The sequence below is a fragment of the Pelobates fuscus genome, chromosome 1 (assembly GCF_036172605.1).
Source record: "Pelobates fuscus isolate aPelFus1 chromosome 1, aPelFus1.pri, whole genome shotgun sequence".
Lineage (NCBI taxonomy): Eukaryota > Metazoa > Chordata > Amphibia > Anura > Pelobatidae > Pelobates > Pelobates fuscus.
This window is the reverse complement of record NC_086317.1, coordinates 400,148,078-400,172,256: the sequence shown is the minus strand read 5'-3', so window position 1 is coordinate 400,172,256 and position 24,179 is coordinate 400,148,078. Positions and strand designations below refer to the sequence as shown.

Genomic DNA, 24,179 nt, shown 5'->3' with positions numbered 1-24,179 from the left:
ACTAACTCTCTCATATGTCCTGATTACCTCCTAGATAAGTGTTCCAATATCATATCCAAAAAGAGACACCAATACCCACCCACAGATCAATACTAAAGCCTCATTTTTATCATATTTAGAATGGAACAAGCACAATCTTCTACTGAAGCCCAAATATGATTTGCGAACAAAGGGAATAAAAGTGTAGTTAGGTCCTCTATCCCGCTACACAAATAGACAAATAAGTAGTAGTTCTGCCACACACACGGGTAGGGAGTTCTTGCAGTCTGTCTGCCTCGCTGACCTTCTGGCTGCAGGCACGAGGCTCCTGGATTTCCTCTTGACAGTGATTATAGCTTATGTAGGAGCAGATAGGGAGATCCCCAGCATGATGACCTGAAAACAAAGAGCTCGAAGCGAGTGGGCACATGTGGGCATGGTACTCAGTGACGCGTTCCGTCACAGATAGCAAAGGAATTGAATGTTCCTAGAGAAACCTTTGGAAGCATAGTTTGCAAGTTCAAAGTTGAAGGAACAGTAGTTGCACTACGTGGACGTGGCAGAAAAAGGAAGATATTAATGGCTGAAACCATATACCTGAGAAGGCAGGTTGTGTAAACCTTTGAGTGACTGCAAAGGATCTGCAGAAATATTTGGTGGCAACAGGCACTGAGGTTTCAGTGAGCACAGTAAGGCACATACTAAACGCAGAAGGTTTCCATGCCAGAACTCAAATTGTCACAGAAGTTTTGGTATTCTGTTCTGTGAAGCGATGAAACAAAACTGGAACGTTTCGGCCCGATGGGTCAGCGGTATGTCTGGGGGAAGAAGAATAAAGCATATGCCTACAGAAAAGAACACTCTGCCTATGGTTAAGTATGGTGGTGGTTTGGTGATACTCTGGCACTGCTTCGCATCTTCTGGCACTGGAAACCTGCAGCGTGTGGAAGGCAAGATTGATTAATTGAAGGAAATCCTAGGAGAAAACGTCATGCCTTCTGTGAGGACGTTGAAGCTTGGGCATCATTGGACCTTATAACAAGACAATGATCCCAGGCATACCTAAAATTCCACCAAGGATTGGTTGCAGAAGAAGCCCTTGAAAATTCTACATCGGCCATCACGGTCACCTGACTTGGAAACCATAAAAACATCTTTGGTGACATTTGAAGAAGGCAGTTGCAGCATGCAAACCCAGGGATATTACTAAACTGGAGGCCATTGCTCATGAGCAATGGGTTAAGATTCCTCAGGAATACTGCCAAAAGCTGGTGTCTGACTATGCATTTCTTTGCAGCAGGTCATAACAATGTCGGTTTAAGACTACTTTTGTAATGTCAAAAAATAAATCTGAATTAGTTATAGAATTCAATCTTGAAGCTTCACCAGCCACCATTGATCTTGGGTATGTTATTTAAAACACTATAGGGTCAGGAACACAAACATATTCCTGACCCTATCGTGTTAAAACCACCATTTAGGTGGCTTGCCCCCACTTAACCCCCTTAGAAGGGGTAAAAACTCACTTAAATTCCAGTGCCTTGCAGGTTGCCAGCACTGGCCCCGCCCCTGATCCTTTGTGACATAAGAATTTACGATTTTTAGCCAATCCAACTAGATTGGCTGAAATCGGCAAGGAGGTGGGAGGGGGCCAAACAATGTTTTGCCCCAATCAGCACAAACTCCTAGAGATGCATTGAATCAACGCAACTCTAAAAGGAAAATTCAGCATCTCCGTGCAGAGCATGGAGACACTGAATGACAGTGCTGCCTTCAGTGGCCATCTTTTCCCTGAAAAGGCAGTATCTAAATGAAAATGTATGCAGGGAATGATTGCATTTACCAAAACAACTACATTAAGCTGTAGTACTTCTGGTGACTATAGTGTCCCTTTAAATACTTATTTTTATTTCCTCATAATAGTGCATCATTAAATAAATATTAGGGAAATAATTATATCCAAGTACATAGTTAGACAAGCACTGTAGGGTCAGGAACACAAACATGTATTACTGACCCTGTAGTGCTAAAATCAACATCTAGCCCACTGTTCCCTCCCTTAATCTAGAACAATCGTACTTGTATTCAAGTCTGCAGCTGCTGGCTCTGCTTCTGACCTGCCTGCTGTGCTTGTCTGAGCCAATTACAATGCTTTTACATAGGATTGGCTGAGACTGATGAGGCAGATCTGGACGAGAGCCAGCACAAGACAAACACAGCCCTGGCCAATCAGCATCTCCTGATTTATTGAATCAATGCATCTCTATGAGGAAAGTTCAGTGTTTGCTTGTAGAGGGTGGAGATACTGAATGGCAGTGCATGTTCAGACACAAACAATAATAAGTAGATTTACACCAACATGATTTACTAGAAATCTGGCTAAAATTAGTCTTTCCACCTCGAGTCAAATAAATATCAAGATAGCCTTTTATTTATTTTTTTTAGAAAGCATGCTCAAAGTACTTGCTGCTGGTTTCAAACAGCCCAGTTAATCTTTTACTCCTTTGAAAACAGATTATGTCAAGGTTTAAGTCAGCAGCAAATTAACTAGACAGCCAGATAATTACAGATGAAGAAACATGCCAGACTATTGTTCTGAGTCAGGGTACACAAGGTGAGCCGAGAAAGCTAAATCAACGTCTCCTGTGTAGTTTTTGTCCCAAAGGTGAATTAAGGCCAATGCTCTAAGCTTCTAATAAGCACTTAGACTTGAATCCTAACAATGTAGGTCTTTGAAAAAAGGTACACTGAGGAAAGCATGCCCTGGCTTGCCCAGCCCCAGATCTCACCACTCACCTGGCTGTGTCCAACCATATTAATTTGGCAAAAACCACAGGGTGTGTGAGCACAAATGTGCCAAATAAAGTTTAAGAAGATGCAGCTTGATAAAGTCAATGTCAGATATTAACAGCCAAGGAATTACGAAATGTACAGAGCATAACGTGTTACAATCTTGTCTGAGCAGGATGTTTTTGGAACCATGCTTGAGTTCATGGTAACGTTCATGAGTGGAATTAGTACCTTCATTAGACTAACAGAATTTGGGGGGGAAATTGTTTTTCAGGAGATCCTCTCTGTATCAAGTCTAAAGCATTTCTGAGCAACATTCCTCATATGCATTTTGACTTTCAAATGTAGTATTTGTGAATAGAATTGTCCTAGTGTGAAGAATGGTGACTAAAAATGCACACAGTAAGCACCTAAACTATTGCAATTCTGTTATTTCTAACAAAAAAATGTGCCTGACACTCGATTACCACAACCTGTAACGCAAATGTTCATTAATGTACCCTGATGTTGCTGTTGTGGCGCACCAAGGCATACTGTTACTTTTGTGCACACCAAAAATAAAGAATGAAAAAAAAAAAATGCACACAGTGCATAATACTTGTACAAAGCAGCAGGTTAAAAAAAACACAATGATTTTTTTTTTAACAGTATTAAGTATAAAAGGTTAGGGGAACAACACAAAAAATCAGAGCTCATTTTGTATATGACCAGCATAACACTGAGCTTTTGTGTCTTGGCCATGCTAAAAGGAATTTACTGACCCAAGTTCTTGACAAATTCATCCAGAACAACCAATATGTTTACCTTACCAAACACCCGAGGTTAGATGACATGGGTATTCCACTAGAGTTTAAACCAGTAAGAAAATTAAATTGATTAACGTGCCATTTCTCACCAAGAAATATGGTTGAGAAGAAAGGGACATTAACGTCACATATTTGCTTTAATATCTGATATATCTGCAGCCAATGTTTCAAATTTGGTAGACACTCCCACCAGATATTAAGTCAGTATTACTTTACTGAGAGGGTAGTGGATGCATGGAATAGGCTTCCAGCTGAAGTGGTAGAGGTTAACGCAGTAAAGGAGTTTAAGCATGCGTGGGATAGGCATAAGACTATCCTAACTATAAGATATGGCCAGGGACTAATTAAAGTATTTAGAAAATTGGGCAGACTAGATGGGCCGAATGGTTCTTATCTGCCGTCACATTCTATATGTAACAGAACATCAGTGTTGCATACTGTAACAGACTGTAATCACCAAAACGGCAGTAGTTAAAGTAAGGTACTCCATGCTACCATAGATGGGTTACTCCAGTTCAAAGCACTGCACGGAGTTAAAGGGATACTAAAGGGGCTCTAAATTGTAAGCTAGAGGATAAGTTTCCTGCAACAGAATTAAAACCTTGTTTATAGTCAATATGAGGGAAGGAAATAGGGAAAGCAACAGCTCTGCATTATCTCTGAAGAGGCACTTCTCTAGAGAGGTCTGGGAATGTCTGTTCTTCTACGGATCCAATCAAAGCCTGGAAGTGGTGAGGTATTTGACAGCAGAGGTCACCAAACTGCTAGTAGAGATCCAGGACCAAAAAAAAGGAACAAATCCATGAACTACAGCTATCAGAGATCCAAAAAAAGACAAGGGGAAACTGGATAGTATGACTTTGAGTACTAGGAGCTGAGGAGGAGGACATTGAAGGGTTAAGCCCTTTGGACACCCCTGGAGTGTCTAACTGGTGTACACTACAGGTCCCAGGAATTTTTCTCCTGGTACCTGATCTATATTTGCTTTCTTGTTAGTTAGCTTGATGGGTACCTGCAGGATTTTGAGCTACAGTGTACCTGACATGGAATTGACCAAGAGGACTAAACTGCTGGCTGGTAAACTGGTAAAAGGTAGCTAGAGTAGGACCTGCAAAGAATGGAGTACATTGACATTGTGGCAGGAATATGCAATGTATGATCATATACTGTAACTAAACCCACATTAATTCTGCCTAGGTGAGGTGTTTTTAAATAAAACTATTACATTCTGTGACTTGAAATTGCTGCTTAGTGAATGAGCGAGTGCGCTGGCTGTTGTATGAATTGGCCCCAGCAGCACCCTATAATTTATGCATGTTCGGATGGGTGCAGCCTCTTGGTTTTTATATGTAGAAAGGCCATTAGGCCTGAATTTTTGGGAGGAGTAAGTCCCCTACTTAAACTCCCACGCCCTACTCACCTCTGCCGTTCAGCTGATTGTCCCCATAGCAACCAGCACTTCCGGTCCAAGCTTCCCGCCAGAACTGTTCCTGTTTTCCAGCAGTCAGACGTCCTGAGCAATCCTCCGTCCATTTGAGGTCCTTCCACTCGGTTTTTCCCGGTCGATGTACCGGGCTTCCGGTCACGAGACTGGCACGTTCACGTAAGCTAGGCGAGGGAAATAGCGTTCGGCTATTTCCCTCCGTTGGGGCCTTAAAACGTAGGGGTAGGCTCCCTCTATCTTATTCACACGTATACTTGCTCGTTTAAACGTATTTAGCGTTCGCGCCAAAACGGACGAACGCTCTGCACATTAATGCATCATTACATATTCGTTCTGAAACTACCGAATCTATACATTAAGTATAGCGCTCTTATTATTACTTGTATCCCCTTATTGCCATTCGGTCACTCAGTACCGACCTATTTCGTACGGTTAAAAAACGAACACCATACACTAATCCATATTCGGTTACATCCTATTCAAAACATACAGGCATTGCACTAAGTTCATTTACACGAATTCTACGATATTAAATGTATATTCCCTGTTCGGTCAGTTAATCTAATGATACTTACATGTCAGTATGTGGTTATACTAATCTGAACTACCAGCCTTTCTTTCTCTACATATGTTGACCGGTTTAAATTATGTTTCTACATTAAAAAAATCTCCAATACTAGTATAAACATACGGTTTCCCATACACTTAAATTAACTAATAACTTCATCCTTTTTTTTCCCCAAGGTTCATACTTCATACGTCACTGATACAAATTATAAATTTTTTCTAAATATACACCAGACACATTTTAAACTCGACATACAGATATTACGCCATTAAACACTACGTGCTACAATATCAGTTACATCAACATCTGTACTATTCCTTGTCCATATAATCACGCGGTCACATATTTTGGCTTTACAGATTGCATCGGTTTCTCGCTTTTCTGCGCTAAAGTTGTCATTTCAAGGTCTTTTATTACAGGAACAGGTATTGTATTTTATCACTTTGAGTCATCAAGGTTTAGGCCTCAAATCTATTTAAAATATTGGGTTTTATGACATACAATCACATCGGTTGTTAACTATGAAAAATTGTCTTTGGTTAAACCCTTAGCTCCAGTATTTACCTAGGCTTCCACCGGTTCAACACAGTTAAACCTGTTACGCTTAACGTAATTTCTGTATTTCTGTACATCAAACCAAGGTATAGTTCACTACCCCCTTTTACTACTTTTCATACCAGACCTCACGCGGTCTCATTTTCATTACTACTTTCTCACAGGCTTATGCCCACGGTACGTTAATTCTTTATTATTTTCTACCCAGACATACGGTCATACGGCTTTCAGGCCCTGAAAAAACACCAAAACCTGACCCGGTACTCATCCATACCTTCAGGTACTTACGTCCTTACCCTAATACGTCCATTCTCCGACCCAAGGCCTCATTCAGCCTTCTCAAAAAATATCTAAAACCATCCCATTCATACACCCAAACCTTCCAGATCCCTCAATGCAGGATCTCACGTTGTGTCCCTAACAAATCAACTCCCAATACAAATCATATGCCACCACGATACGTATAAATACATCAACATCTGTCTTAATCCCCAGGATTCTTCCTCAAGGACAGCAACAAGACAAGACTCAATACATTTAATACTACCAGAAGGTTCCAGATACCATTTGCTACCAGTCAAGGTTAGTATCCACACACCACTCCAGTCCTCTCACTCTACCCTTAAGTACACAATCGAACTGGCTACAGGGTCTAGGCTAATGCCTTAGCTCACCCTATCAGGAAATCTGATCCCGTGAGGCCTTCCACCCTCACCCCACCTCAACACGGAGGTACGGCTCCATGCCCAAATCATAGTTATAAGCCTTGCATGCCCTACTACAGGGCTCTAGTCAGGGCCTCACCTGTCACGGCCACACGTTTTGATCTCTCTTTACTGTCACCGAGAGGCCAACATCCCGCCACCACGTCTGTGGCAACTACGTCATAAGCCAAATCATAGGTAGAGCCTCTCACCGCCACTTGGCATTAGCAGGGCCTCACCTACCCAAACATTCAACAGTTAAGTTTTTCGCTTCGCCATCTAGAATTACAGTCCAGTTCTTCCATATAAACCACCCCCCATACCCCTCCAACTCACCTTACTCCCCTTCTAATATATCTTCCCGTAATCATTCCTTTTTAGAATGTCCCAAGAACCAATTCCAACAGAAGAATTGACAGAAGAGACACCATTCACGCCAACCAGACCCGAGTCTCCAGGCGAATCACTCACTCAACCCCCACGTCCTTGAGAGCATGGACTATTCCCAAAATTACGGCCGAGTTTAGGCTCAGGGGAATCCCCTTTCCGGCCACAGCTAGGAAGGCAGAACTCTACAAGCTGCTTACCCACCAAGCCCCCGAGCCTAGGCCAGGCACAAGCTCTCAAGGACAACCACCAGGCAACAGCACGGCCACCCAGGATACCCTGGCAGCTATCTTGGCCAATCTGCAGACCCTCAATAGCAGGCTATCTAAGGTGGAGAGCGCCATCTCCTCCCCAGGTACTACCACGGAAGTCCCAATCTCTACTACGGTTGTACCCACTATTCCAACATGCCCACCTATACTCCCCCCACCAGCACCAGGCACAGCCATTACACCCTTTGAGTCACCAGCACACTCCATCCCAGACTCTATCAGGAAAGATATCCTAGACGGGAAGGACGTGTGTCTGGTGTCTCTGCTCATAGCCTCTCAGGATATACTCGAGAACAAAGCTTACAACTATGGTGACATCTCAGTTGTGCTCAAAACGAGGGATCCCAGGCTCAATAAAAAATTGTCTATTCCCCAGTTCGTGATAGCTTTCGGGATATACCGCGATGTCATTTGCACGTTGTGTATCCCCACAGGAGAGAAGAGTTAGACCTCTATCTCCACAAGGTGGTGGATCTAGGCATCAAGTACGGGGGCTCTTCTTTCTATGTCCATCACAAGTCAGTTTCAGCGAAGGCGGCGACCCATCTGAAGCAGTTCAATATAAGAATGAACTGGGGTCAGATGGACACAGAACTTTTCTGTCGCCACTTTGCTGGACTCAGGCCCCCGGCTTGTGCCATATGCAATTCGACATCCCACATGGCGGACTTATGTCCAGTCGAAGCAAATGCCACCACCTCCACTCCCACCCCTCGCTCCACCTTCACACCTCACTCTACTTTCACCCCTCACAACAAACCAGCGGGTGTCTACGGGATAAGCTGGGTAGGCCCATCTCCTTTTTAGATAAAGCGCAGGTGTGCAATAATTTCAACGCAGGATCCTGCAGTTTCAGCGCCTGTAGATTATTGCACATCTGCTCCATATGTTTCAGGGCACATACCAAGACCATGTGTCCGGCCAGGTTGTCACCAAACAAATGACTAACCGACATAAACATCGACAACCTGTTTTTTTACCTAAGGTCTCACCCTAGCAGGCACTTGGTGGAATATCTCACCACAGGGTTCACACAAGGGTTTCTCATGGGTATAGTAGCCATTCCCCCAGGTACACTAGAATGTCCTAATCTCCAGTCAGCACGTTTAGACCCAGTTTCCATCAACACTCTCATTTCCTCTGAAATCACCAATGGTTTCATGATCGGGCCCTTCACCTCATCACCATTTTCCTCCTGGCGCACAAACCCCATTGGTATTGCTATTCACAAATATTCTAATAAAAAACGTCTAATTATTGATTTATCGGCACCGCACTCCTCTTTTGTTCCAAGCATAAACGCACTCATTCCAGCAGATTAATTTTCACTTCAGTATGTAACCATCGACGATGCAATACAGTCCATCGTATCCTCTGGTAATCGACCCTGGCTCAGCAAAAGAGACATCACAAACGCGTTTAAATAACTACCCATGCACCCCTCACTCTGGCACTTACACGGTGTTAAATGGCGAGGGAAATATTACTTCTCAACACGACTCACTTTCGGTTCTCGAAGCAGCCCCAAACTGTTCGACATTTTCGCCGAGTCACTATGCTGGCTGCTTCTGAACGTCATCAGGTGTCACTCCGTTATTCACTACCTAGACGACTTTCTACTGATAGAGCCAGGGTCACCAGCACCCACAGCAATCAGAAGTACTACAGCACTTTTTTCCACACTTGGTGTCCCTTTGTCCCCAGCCAAAAATATAGGCCCCACAACTAAATTGACCTTTCTGGGGATAGAGCTGGACTCTGTTAACCACAGAGCTAGCCTTCCCCACGACAAACTGTCGCGATTCAGAGGGGAGATAGACACGTTCCTGCGGAATGATGTTTGCACCAGGAGAGAACTTCAGTCACTTCTCGGATCCCATAACTTCGCCATGCGCATCATCTCGCAGGGAAGGTCTTTCATATCCAGACTTCTTTGCCTGCTCCACAGAGTTCCGGACTCCGGCACAGTTTCTTTGGACCCCCACGCCAAGGCTGACTTAGCTATGTGGGGGAAGTTTTTGAAAGACTGGAATGGTATCTCCATGTTTATCCCCCCTCCCTCCACCTCTTCACCCATCATCCACACAGACGCAGCAGCCAACACCGGTTTTGCAGCCATTTTTGGAAACCACTGGTTTAGGGGCCACTGGCCCACTGAGACGGATGCCTTGCCAGGATTCAGGGAGACCTCAGCACTATTCGAAATTTATCCCATTGTGGCGGCCGCACACACCTGGGGTCATCTCTGGTCTGGCAAGGCAGTAAAATGCTACTCAGACAACTCGGCGGCTTGCAAAATCGGTAGCAAAGGGCGCTCATCATCCCTGACCATCATGCGGCTGATTCACAAGCTGACCTGGTTAGCAGCATCCGGTCAGTTTCACTTAGTATGTTTTCACATCCCGGGTATTCACAATACGGCTGCTGACGCTCTCTTGTTCTCAATTCCAGGCATTCTCTCAGGCACTCCCAACGGCTCACCAACATCCATCCAGGACACCACGGTTTCACAAACTAATCTTGGATTAAGCACACTCTTGCATCACGCTAGAACACTCACTCACCAAGCATTATCACCCAACACCGCTATCACTTACAATAGGGCACTTAATATATTTAACAAATTCACTGCAGAATTCGGTCTACAAGGTGACTTTTCTATCCAAACCATGGTGGCTTTTGCCTCTTTTTGCCACCTACACCTTAAACTTTCTCACAACACCATTAAACTTTACCTCACCGGGGGGCGGAGCCTGACTGCTGAAGTGGATGGTCGCAGGCTGCCCGAGCTCCGGGCCCGAGACCTATAAATCAACTACTTAACGTGCCAAAAACGACAAAATACTGCTTCATACTCCTGCTGGACACCCGTGAGCGTTCCGGGAACATGTTGCCTGTGGCGGTTCTACCGGTAGCCAGCGGCTCCAGGACGGCGCAGCCATGCGGCCTGTTGGAGACCGAGGCGGGGAGAGACGGACGCTCTTCCTACACTAAGGTCGACGACGGAGACCATAAGCGCTCCCACCCCCCCTATGGACCGGCGGGGGTCATCCCGGTCCCCCACAAAGCACAGACATACCCGTCCAGCATCCACTGGAGAGGCTCTGCAGAATCGGAATCCCGCGTGGCGAGAGCCAAGATGGCCGCCGAACCGAGACCCAGCTTCACCCACACTCCCAGGAAGGGAGCCACGCAAGACAGCATCGCACAAGCCTTCGACACATTCTGGGTAAAATTCCGAGAACTGACCCAGCGGGGGGGGCAACGCAGTATACCACAGCAAAGAAAACTCAAAAAAACACACAGCCAGTCGCAGACCCAAGCTGGCCTCCAGTCAAGCAACCCACGAGGTATCCGAAGAGAAAGCAGACGAAACAAACTGCCGCGCTGCCTAAGATACGGCGCCAAAAAACAATTGCTCGCATCCAGCACAAGGCAACCCGAGACTCCTGCGGACCGTGGAGGAAGAAGACCCCGACCCCATCGGAGGCTCAAACTCACACCACTAAACTCCCACATGGACCGAAGCCAGTCTTACCCAAGCCCTCACTCAAGCCTCCACCAACGCCAAGCACAAAAGCTATGAAGAGCCCTCTCCCAAACCCACGCAGAGTGTCAAAGAGACTCGGAGCTCCAACAAGCAGCTGGTTGAGACCGGGGCAGATGCCCCAATCTACACACTATAAATGGTTACCGGGACTGTTTCTGACTGGCGTGGGCTGAATGGAGAGCAATTCACAACCTACGACATCCCAGCACCAGGACATTGGCACCATCCCTCTCTTGACCTCGAGGACCTCGTAAGAGGGACATGTTTATTCCTTTTTTTTACTTTTTTTTTTTTTTCACTGTTGAGTCATTTTAATGGCTGTATGACGATCAAAATAAGAAGTATTATTTCTTCTGTTTCAAATGCCTATCTAACCATATGTGACCCTACTCAGGTTTCATATATATGAACAGACTTCTATACATGCTCATTAGCTCATTTTAAACAGTGGTACTTTTCTGTATGCCCTAACTCACGCAGTTTACAAGAATGTCCCAGCAACCTATGTTCTCCCTTCTATAGGTGTCTTATGTTAAGTGCAGATCAAGCAACCTCTGTTATCTATCTACACTACAGTTAGGTCTGGCTCTTGTGAGTATGTTTAATCAGATACCTAGCCTGTTATTTTCTGCTACACAATCTTGGTAAACCCTAGGGAAACCACCCGTTCTGAACACATGCACACAAATATGCATGCTAAGTACCCAAGTTCTGCCAGGCATGCGCTGGGAACGCTGGGCTGGTTGTACCCACTCATACACTACAGTCAAACACAGATCCTGCTTAACAGGATATTCATATGCTGACATGCACAATCCTGTTAAACCATAGCATAGTACTCAGCACTAATTTGTGAGCCTAACCTGTCTTCCTCATATAAAATACCACGCAATGCAGTACATTGATTGATTGCTAATCAAATCTAACATACTAGCCTGATAGAATACATTTGAAGATGCGCAGCTACTTTCATGCCATTTCTGTGACAAAACATGTGATAATTGAGTGTTGATATACCGTTGTGACATTGTCAAATGCTCATCTTACTACCTAACCTTGATGTCGGTCGGCATCCCGGTCTTCCACGTTTTAAGTTGCCTGTTATGCTGATATAGCTACTGTTTAACCCTGAACCAAGCATGAATCCAATATAAAAAATGTGCAGATGTAATCCATGTTTATTAACTCAAAATTGCCGGTACCTGCTTGTGGCAGTGCCGGCGTGTTTGTCATCATTATGCACGCCAAAATAAAGAATTAAAAAAAAAAAAAACTTTACCTCACCGGGGTTCAGCACCACAGCCTCACCACTTTTCCTAACAACACTCCTTTCCTGTCATCATACCCCATTAAAAAGGTTTTGAAAGGTATATCTAAGGTTTCACCTCCACCGGTGTCCGGTAAAGGTACTAGACCACTTACGGTCAACTCTTCAAGCACACCTACCAGACTCTCCGCTCTTAACACTACAAGGGCACCCGCTGGCCACGGCAAAATTGATGCTACATATCAGAACTCTGTTATCTAAGCTCGGACACAACCTGGCTGCATTCTCCGGGCACTCCTTTCGCATAGGGGCCGCCTCAGCAGCCTCTAGCACAAACACACCGGTCCACATCATCAAGAGACTGGGACGATGGAAATCCTCCATATATAACGCGTATATTCCACAACCGGAGAAAGAACTTCGCCAAGCTTTCAGGAACTTGGTCTTGTAAAAATGCAATAAAGTGTGTATTTTCTCGAATTTATCTTTTGCCCTCTTTTATTTACAGGCCCACTCGTACGTTGGTTTCGGAACACCACAACCAACTTTGCTCACAGATACTATCCATTACGTATTAAAATTCCGAGCACAAGTAGAAAGGCCATTAGGCCTGAATTTGTGGGAGGAGTAAGTCCCCTACTTAAACTCCCAGGCCCTACTCACCTCTGCCGTTCAGCTGATTGTCCCCACCCACCTACACCCAGTTATAACTACATTCTCCTTGGTGGGCCCTCTTTTATTTACAGGCCCACTCGTACGTTGGTTTTGGCACACCACAACCAACTTTGCTCACAGATACTATCCATTACGTATTAAAATTCCGAGCACAAATATATATACACATATATATATATATATATATATATACATATATATATATATATACACACACACACACACTATAAAATAGATTTTCTCAACCCTCCTGGGTGGTATATTTGGTTGTTTTTTTGAGGGGGGGGGTCCTCATTCTAAGGTTCTTAACCAGTGGCCTGGGAGTTTGAGGGTTCCACACAATATCTTAGCTGTTCCTACAACTGCACTCTTCTGGACAGCAATCTCAGATGTCCCACCTGAAATCTCCTGATCCACACCCTCAACTTGGGGGTTACAGCCCCGAGTGCTCCTCTCACATCTAAGGCTACTATTGCTTTCCACATCCTTTGTAGCTCCTCTATCAACCCTTCATATTTGTCCACCTTCTCATGTTCCATCTGGAAGAAAGAAATATCCAACTACCTCTAGAGAGTCAGACAGGTCCTGTGTTTGACTATACGAACAGCGATCACCCAGCCATTTGTCAATTTGGCTGCGGTTAACTCCCAGCCTAAGAGGTAAATAATCTGCACACTCCACTTGCGTGTGGTCTGACTGTTCGGTTGTTTGTTTGGTAAACGCACACCATAAGTATAATACCTTCGGTAGCCCCATATACTGAACTGTAGAGGGGAAAAGGCATGAACAAAGCCTTTCCACAGTCCCAAAGCCAGGTCTTATACATGGACCATAGTCCTGGGGCAAGAGGCTGGCAAACACGCCCCTCCAAAAACTCATGGCAAACTCACAGAAAAGGGGGGTTGACAGGTTTACTTTAAAGCAGAAGACTTGTAATAGCCTTGTGTGTTCTCTTCACTCAGTGCAATAGATCCAAGGCAGACTTAAGTTTTAAGTATCTTTTAATGCATATTTTTCGTTCTCGGCTTCTGATACACTTACTTTCAGGTTACTCAGCAACCAAAACACACTCTATGTAGCTCACTGTTTGTATTCCACTGTCAAACCTAAGCCACTTAATTACTCACATTCGTTGATAATCAGTTGCTTATACGTAAATGTTCTCCCTCATTGTCACCACTGTAACCCTGGTGAAAGTCCCAATGTGAATTTATTGGATTAAAAAGACCCTAGGTTGTTATTCAGACCAATAAGTGCTGTCTTACACCTGGATAGTGAAGGTGTTAAAGGATAACTATTATTTAATATAATGATTATTTCATCATGTTTTGAAAGGAAATGGATGTATTAAGATAAATATTACACCAATTTTTTTTCTAATTATTTTTGAAATAATTTCAATTTTAGCAAATCTCAAAGAAAAAAAAAGTTCTTAAACAGATTATTTTTGGAGAAACAGATGTGTGTGCACTCACATTTTTGGAATCATGGAATCACTGTAGAGGAATCGTGAGTGTGCTGTAGTGGTTTTGGTACCAGGAGAGCACTTCCACCCATGAAGTCTGCTGGGATCTACTCCCTTCCTCGTCTCTGCTACAAGGAGAGCTATAAGCTTCTGTTAGCATGCTGCAGTGGATTTGGATTTTGTGCTAATTTAAGGATATATAAATCTAATCTTTTAGAACCTAAGCTATCAATATTATACTTTTAAAATTGAAAAAAAATGAGTACTAACTTTAACTGCATCTGCATTATTGCAATTGTATTAAAATGTGAATCACAATTTTGAACCAGGTGTCAATTAACTAGAGCAGGGGTAGGCAACCTACGGCACGAGTGCCATGCATGGCACTCAAGGTGTCTTTGCACTGCACTTAAGGCTGCTAGAGCCAAACAGGCTCTGGCCCATCAGGAGACCCAACAAAACTTCAGATATCTGCTAATACGAAAATGTGGTGAAGGGCAATCCTCAATTTATGCATTGCAGCACATAGAGGAAGTGATCTAGTGGAGTGGTTATTGAGCCTGGATTGTTTCTTTAAATAATCAACCAGTGCCCCTCCCAAGATTAGGTTCTGGATCCTCCCCTGACCGGGAAACATTTCTACAGAACAGGGGCCCAGTAAATGCCGCAGCAATATATACAACCTAGAAATTTGTTTTGACTTGGGCGCATTGGAAAAATAATGAAATATTAAGGGTGCCTTAAACCTAAACAATCTGTGAACTACTGAGTTAGAGTGTAAATGACAGATTTTGGTTTCCAATATACTTTTTCAAATCTGACAGCATTCATTGACTGAACACTGTGTGCTAGTTGTAGGGATTATAATGCTTAGACTGGCCCTTTAATATGTTATTTTTTTAACCATCAAAACAGGTAATGTGACATTACTATAGTCATAATGAGGAAATATTTGTCATAGGCTTGCTTTTTTCCTTCGGGTTTAATAAATTAGTTTTATTGCATGAGTGTTTAGAAAATGTCAGCTCATGATGGATGAATGCATGTACATGACAATTACAAAAATGTAATTAAACATTCATTCAGACCACACTTCTACTTTTGGGATGGGTACGACTCACATCAGCCTGCTCCTGTCAAACAATCAGCAAACTGGCACAGACTAAACTATCCCCATGAAGGCAGCACCATAGAATGCCACATTGTAATCAATAAGCCACAATCATGCAAAGGTGTTTAACAAAAAGTAAATATTTGTGCGAGGAATCGGTCTCATCACAAAGTTTAAAGGGACACTACATGCAACCTATTTTCATTGAAGGATAACCCAGATTTTCTGCATGTTTAAGGTGGGCTTGAGTGTTTTCTAGCATCAACTACAAATCCATCAGAACATACATTGCCTATCTCCATCTCCCATTTCAGTCTCTGTTTGCATTCCTTTAAAAAGACCACTCCAGGGTGGATTTAAAACTTTAAACTTGTGGCCTATCAGCAAAGCTAAGCAGGGATGCCTTCTAAGAACTTTTCCCAAATTGACTAGTTTAACTCATTTTATAGGTGGCTTTAGAGTCTATAACCCAGTTGGAGTCTGTGGATCTTGGGATACTGGGTACTACTTACATGGCATGACAAATCAGCCTTTAGCCTGCATTATCATGAGCTGTGAGCCCAACCTGACAGACTGGTCGACACAGGTGGGGAAGGGGCCAATCTCTAGCCTAAGTCAAGCAGAAAGTTCTACCCAAGTTGTGTGTGCATCCAAATACAAGTTAAATAGCACTTTCTTACAAAAAAAAAAAAAAAAAGAGTTCAATTCCTCGTTTTTTTATCAATATAAAGTCGCATAGAGATACATTTGTACATAGCGATTTGTAGTAGTTATGGTGCTAAGAATACCCTGGTAATGTCCCATTGTAAGTAGTCAAATAATTTTTGATTTGATACCTACCTGATATCACTAATGTAGAAGTACCTATTTACATATTAGTGACATCAACTCTACCTGAATTTGGTCAGAATTAGTATTATTTATTGGGAAAGAAGAACCTACAGTTTAGGTACATCAGAGAAGAGGGGTGGACCATTGTCACTGAATGGATCAATGTTTTAACTCATTTGTTAGCAGTTTAACTACTTAGCATGGGATAGTACCAGAACACTCCTGGCACAATATTCATAGCACGCTATAGTGCCACGCTTGTACAATACATGATGTACCTCATCTCAAAAATGCATAACTATCCATTTAGCAATCTTAAAGGAAAAATATAGTGTCAGGAATACAAACATGCATTCCTGACACTATAGTATTAAAAACACTGTTTAGGTCCCCACCCCTCCTTACTCTTTACCTTTTTTCCAGGGCCACGGTGGTCTCCCCACAGCTGGGCCCATTCCATCTTCATGGCTGAGATCATCAAATTTGACAATCTCAGCCAATCCAATGCTTTCCTGTAGGAAAGCATAGGAAGGCTATTGTGCGTGTGTGGCAAAATATTGTGATGCGCCTATCAGCAGCTCCTCATAGAGATGCATTGAATCACTGCATCTCTATAAGGAAAGTTCAGCATCTCCCTGCAGAGAGTTGAAACTCTGAACTTAGGTGCTGCATACTGTCCAGAACTGACCCAGTGGCCATCTGAGTGACCGCTACTAGAGGTGTTCTTGGGCACCAATGTAAACACTGCCATTTTTCTGAAAAGGCAGTGTTTACATTAAAAAGCCTGCAGGGACAGTCTGTAGACCTCAGAACCACCACATTAAGCAATAGTTGCTCTGGTGACTATAGTGTCCCTTTAAATGTAATCTATTTGAATGCTCAGTCCACTAATTCAACCACATAAGGATGCATTACCTGACCAAGTTTTGTGTTATCTACAACACCATGTGACTTTGAATGCCTATTGTGATATTAATGACAGTTTGAAGAGCTGTGTACACACAACAAAGCCTTGAAGAACTCCATGAGTCCAACTTGAAGATATTCTATGCACGGTATCTTCATGACAATCTCCAAAATAAGCACAAACATTATTATCCAAGCCAACTGTTTTCAAGTTGTACAATAATTTGCTTTAGCAAAATCCAAGTAGACCACATCAACTAAATTGCCCCAACTAAACCCATAGCAGGTGCTTAAATTAAAGTTTGCAATATACTAACCACTTGGGAGCTTCAAACTCTTCCCACCACAGCCTCACGGGTGAGACCAACGTTTTACTAACTGTTAAAAATTAACTATCACAGTTCCAAAGGCATTTAGTTTTTTACAAATCCCAGTCAACTTTATGGGAACTTTTATTTGGGTGAGCCATGCACTGGACAGAATTAAAGGATCACTATAGTGTCAGGAAAACAAACTCAGTTTCCTGACACTATATAATCCTTAAGGGACCCTCACCCTCAGGGTCCCCCTCCCGCTGGGCTGATGGGGTTAAAACTCCCTCTCGGCACTGGTGACCTCTCTTCCCCTGCCAACGTCAGCTCCTGAGTGGAGCGGAATGCTTTCCTATGGATGTTCTGCACGCTGGATGCGAATTTCGCATCCAGCTTCAGAGAAGCGCCTCTAGAGGCTGTCAGGAAGAGGTTGGATTAACCCTTCTTTGAAACTGCTATGTTTACATGTGAAGGGTTAAAACCTGAGGGACATTGCACCCAGACCACTTCATTGAGCTGAAGTGGTCTGGGTGACTATAGTATCCCTTTAATACATTCCATCTGTGGCAACAGTAATTTTGCTTGAGGAGTCATGTGCATTCATGTTCTGATTTCTTGTTATAAAGTCAGACATGCCTTTATTTCACTCCCTATGGCTTGTTCATGCTTGCTTTTTCACAAACAGGAGCACAGCAATTTTACTGCCATAACTTGAAGTGATTCTATTATGCTAAACTATGAAACTGAGATATTCTATCACCCAAAAAGCTATGCTGTATCCAACTCTGGTAATCAGCATTCATACTGCCATGAGGGAACGGAAAGTCTGTTTAGCATTGCAATAGTATTGATTACCTGTGTCTAATAAGCCAAAGACAGACACAACTTTTTCTACCGTTTACATTAAAACAGCAGCTGCCGTAGATGGTACATTCAGGGCCAGATTAACATAGGGGCTGATGGAGCTGCAGCTCCAGGCCCATGGAATAGACTATTGATTTAAAAAAAAAATGAAAAGAAAAAAAAATATTTGCCACTGCATGTAGAGAGTTAGACAGTGATTGTTAGAGATTTTTAGGTGCCCACGAAGGCACAGTCTAGACTTCAAACCATGCATGCAATAACCACGTTGTTTCCCTCTCTCAGTTACATGCACTGTTTCTATTGGGACAAATAATTATCTTAACAGCAGTACTATCAAATTCATGAACATCGATCTTCTGACTAACTAGGGATCAGCTGCATATTAAGAGACTCTGGTGATTTTTGTAACATTGTTTCTTCATTGCTGCTAGGTTTTCACACTATAGTTACTTCTTATGAGACATGTTGAAGTAGGCAGACTGCTACAAGTTCTGTACCTTTCCAGTGAGAAAGTGATTTAACCCTGTGTGTTAGCTTCTGTTAAACTAGGCAGATTGACTAAAACTCTATACCTTTTAAAGGGAATCTCCAGTGCCAGGAAAACAATCCGTTTTCCTGGCACTGGAGGGTCCCTCTCCCTCCCACCCCCCAATCCCTGGTTACTGAAGGGGTGAAAACCCCTTCAGTGACTTACCTGAGGCAGCGGCGATGTCCCTCGCCGCTGTCTCCGCCTCCGCGACGCTCCTCCTATCCATTGCGTCGGCCGGTGGGCGAGACTGATCTCGCCCACCGGCCGAGGGGACCTAATGCGCATGCGTGGCATTTCCTATGGGGTTTTGAGCGACACTGGAGGTCCTCACACAGCGTGAGGACGTCCAGCGACGCTCTAGCACAGGTTTCCTGTGCTAGAAACCAGGAAGTTCCCTCTAGTGGCTGTCTAATAGACAGCCACTAGAGGTGGAGTTAACCCTGCAAGGTAATTATTGCAGTTTATTAAAAACTGCAATAATTACACTTGCAGGGTTAAGAGTAGTGGGAGTTGGCACCCAGACCACTCCAATGAGCAGAAGTGGTCTGGGTGCCTAGAGTGTCCCTTTAAGCGATAGCACCATTTAACCCTTAGAGCAAGCTTCTGTTAGAATAGGCAGACTGCCAAAAACTCCATGCTTCTCTAGTGATATCATCACTTAACTTTCAGTGTAAACCTCTGTTAATAAAAAGACAGACTGCCAAAAGCTTCGGGCTTTTCAAGAGAGAGGATAATTTAACCCTTAGTGTAAACCTCTGCCAGACAGTGACTTGACACACATTTCAGTGCATATTATCCTTCCCCTGAACATCTCTCTATTCAGATAAGCAACTGAGACTAGGAACATTTTTTGTATATACTTTGCTTTGGAGTATATCTTTTACTCTTTTTCACCTTATTTTTTGTAAATACTATTTTTATTATCAATTTTGGTTTGGGATTATAATACATCTGTCTATACTGTACCTAAATCACATAATACATCTCTCAATACTGTACCTATATCACAGAACACATCTGTCTATACTGTACCTAAATTACACAATACAACTGTCTATACTAAATCTAAATCACATATTACATCTCTCTATACTGTACCTATATCACAGAACACATCTGTCTATACTGTACCTAAATTACACAATACATCTGTCTATACTAAATCTAAATCACATATTACATCTCTCTATACTGTACCTATATCACAGAACACATCTGTCTATACTGTACCTAAATTACACAATACATCTGTCTATACTAAATCTAAATCACATAATACATCTCTCTATACTGTACCTATATCACAGAACACATCTGTCTATATTAAACCTAAGTCACACAACACATCTGTCTATACTGGACCTAATCACAGAATACATCTGTCTATACTGTACCTAAATTACACAATACATCTGTATATAATGTACCTAAATCACACAATACATCTATCTATACTGGACCTAATCACACAATAAATCTGTCTATATTGTACCTAAATCACACAATACATCTGTCTATACTAAATCTAAATCACATATTACATCTCTCTATACTGTACCTATATCACAGAACACATCTGTCTATACTGGACCTAATTACACAATACATCTGTCTATACATCTGTCTATATTAAACCTAAATCACACAACACATCTGTCTATACTGGACCTAATTACACAATACATCTGTCTATACATCTGTCTATATTAAACCTAAATCACACAACACTATATATATTAGGTCTATACTGGACCTAATTACACAATACATCTGTCTATACCGTACCTAAATTACACAATACATCTTTCTATATTGTACCTAAATCACATAATACATCTCTCTATACTGTACTTCAATTACACAATAGATCTGTCTATATTGTACCTAAATCACAAAATACATCTGTCTATACTGGACCTAAAATCACATAATACATCTCTCTATACTGTACCTATATCACAGAACACATCTGTCTATATTAAACCTAAGTCACACAACACATCTGTCTATACTGTACCTAAATTACACAATACATCTGTATATAATGTACCTAAATCACACAATACATCTGTCTATACTGGACCTAAATTACACAATACATCTGTCTATACTAAATCTAAATCACATATTACATCTCTCTATACTGTACCTATATCACAGAACACATCTGTCTATATTAAACCTAAGTCACACAACACATCTGTCTATACTGGACCTAATTACACAATACATCTGTCTATACTGGACCTAATTACACAATACATCTGTCTATATTGTACCTAAATCACATAATACATCTCTCTATACTGTACTTCAATTACACAATAGATCTGTCTATATTGTACCTAAATCACAGAATACATCTGTCTATACTGGACCTAAAATCACATAATACTTCTATTTATACTGTACCTATATCACAGAACACATCTGTCTATACTGTACCTAAATTACACAATACATCTGTCTATACTGTACCTAAATTACACAATACAACTGTCTGTGCTGCACACAGTGCTGGCACTTTAAGTAAGCCAATACTACCCACTGTTCCCATCCAAAATGTATATTAAGACTCAATAGCCCATATAATAACAGTTTGTATACAATTGAACCCCATGTAATAACAGTATGTATATCACTGAATCCCATGTAATAACAGTGTGTATATCACTGAACCCCATGTAATAACAGTGTGTATATCATTGACCCCCATTTAATAACAGTATGTATACATTGAATCCAATGTAATAACAGTGTGTATATCACTGAATTCCATGTAATAACAGTATGCATACATTGAATCCCGTGTAATAACAGTGTGTATATCACTGAATACCATGTAATAACAGTATGTATACATGGCACCTCGAGTATTAACATTGAATCCCATGAAATAACAGTGTGTATACATTGAATCCCATGAAATAACAGTGTGTATACATTGAATCCCATGTAATAACAGTATGTATACATTGAATCCCATGTAATAACAGTGTGTATACATTGAATCCCATGTAATAACAGTGTGTATACATTGAATCCCATGTAATAACAGTATGTATACATGGCACCTCGAGTATTAACATTGAATCCCATGAAATAACAGTGTGTATACATTGAATCCCATGTAATAACAGTGTGTATATCATTGAATCCCATGTAATAACAGTATGTATACATGGCACCTCGAGTATTAACATTGAATCCCATGAAATAACAGTGTGTATACATTGAATCCCATGAAATAACAGTGTGTATACATTGAATCCCATGTAATAACAGTATGTATACATTGAATCCCATGTAATAACAGTGTGTATACATTGAATCCCATGTAATAACAGTGTGTATACATTGAATCCCATGTAATAACAGTGTGTATATCATTGACCCCCATGTAATACCCTGCTATCCCTTCACTTCCTGCCTCAGGGATAGGAGGTATTTACAGATGAGCAACAAGCATGGTCTCCGAGCCTGTATCTCTCAATGACTCCATTCACAGCAGCATTGTACACTATATTACCCTCTACATCTACCCAGGCTGTGCGGGTTACCTGAAACTCCGGACAAGAAGACCCAGGGTTTGTCTTCTCATGTTTCCTCTCACCCCGCAGGTGTAGCCGGTACATCTATAGGGCCACCAGGGCCGGGCTCTTTATAAAGAGGGAGAGGGGGAGGGAGGGAGGACTGGGAGTGACTTCGCATCATACATTAAATATGTGTCTGGGGACTGGGGCTATGCTATAGAGACAGAGCTGTGGGAAGATAGAGCTACAAATATTAAAACTACAACGAAAAAGCCAGCAGGGAGGTTATTCTTAGTGAGGATATGGGGACATGCATGCTTGGTATGTTATGTCTATTTACTAAACAGCGCATTGAAAAACAAAGTGCAAAATATATAAAATTAGTAGATTTTAAAGAAATCAAACTCTGCTACAGTCCCAGCTTGCCAGTTTTAGCCTACATTGTTTAATTCAGTTTTCAGTTCACTGCAATTTACTGATTGTGGAAAAAAACAATATTTAGTGAATTATGGAATCCATTTGTTAATAGGGTATTCTCTAAACTAATAGCAAGCTGCAATCCAAGCTGAACATTCAGGACAAAAATAAATAGGCAATCTGGGGCTATACATAACATGTGACAATGTGCAAAAAAACAAAACAAAAAAAAAAAAAATGGAAAAAAAGGGTAAGGGGGGGATCCTGAAATGGCAAAGAGGAAAAATAAAGCAGGATAAACAGACTAGTTAAATATTAAAATAAACTATTTATTGAAATTAATACTGTGTATTCAATTAATAAAAAACAAATCTGTAATATCCCATAACTAAAACATGTGCACATGCTAAATCATACATTGCCACATTCATTAAATAACAGTATACACAATAACAATGAAATTCAATACATAACTTGCAGCTTCAATGTGTAGCAGCTTTTAAAAGCTCATGTGAAAAGTCTCCTTATACTGGTATAATTCGGGTAAATAAAAAAATAAAAAAGAGTTTTTAATACCCACATAGGTACTTGTTGCAGTGTAAAGACACTGGAAGTGATCATCCTCCAGTGTTAGGACCTGCAGGTAATCTGGTCTTTAGTCAAGGTTTGTTCCAGTTCCTGAAAGCTTGATGAATGAAGTCCTTCCAGGTCTTGTGAAATGACTGCTGTTAGTGGGATATCAGCTTGTGACTTATCCTTCTGCCACCAAACGCGTTTCGCCTGTTGGGCTTTATCAATAGCAGCATGTTGTCAGTGTGTGAAGGCCTTGGGGCTATAGGTGAGTTGGAAATTTGATTCTAATTATCTCTTTTCCTATCTCAGTTCCCTACAATTTGGTGTTTAGTAAATAACCACTTATTATGTGTTTTTATACACAGCACTGTTAGTGTTTACTAGAAAACCTACATTGCATTATTTTTAAAGGAACATGGTAGGCACCTTAAATAATGAAATGCATGGAATTGGGGGGAAGGGGTATGGGCATCCTACCATTACAGCCACTTCAGCAAGCTACAGTGGTTATGGTATGTGGAGTGTTTTCTTAAATAGTGGATTCAGGTGTTGCTGCTCAAACCTGGCACAACTCTTGCACACACCGTCGTTGACCTGTGGCTACCTGTGGGTGGGGAAAGCAATTAGACATCATGAGTACAG

The 24,179-nt window shown here is 41.9% G+C and overlaps 1 protein-coding gene across 1 annotated transcript in view; it reads right to left on the bottom strand.

Moving 5' to 3' along the window:
- LOC134568979 (glycoprotein-N-acetylgalactosamine 3-beta-galactosyltransferase 1-like) overlaps nt 1–22,665 on the bottom strand; it is an 82,435-nt gene extending 59,770 nt beyond the window's left edge. Inside the window, exon 1 of the mRNA XM_063427748.1 lies at nt 22,575–22,665. Coding sequence (XP_063283818.1) covers nt 22,575–22,615 — 41 coding nt within the window. The 5' untranslated portion in view covers nt 22,616–22,665. The remainder of the gene's footprint in view (nt 1–22,574) is intronic.
- Between the last annotated feature and the right edge of the window lie 1,514 nt (nt 22,666–24,179).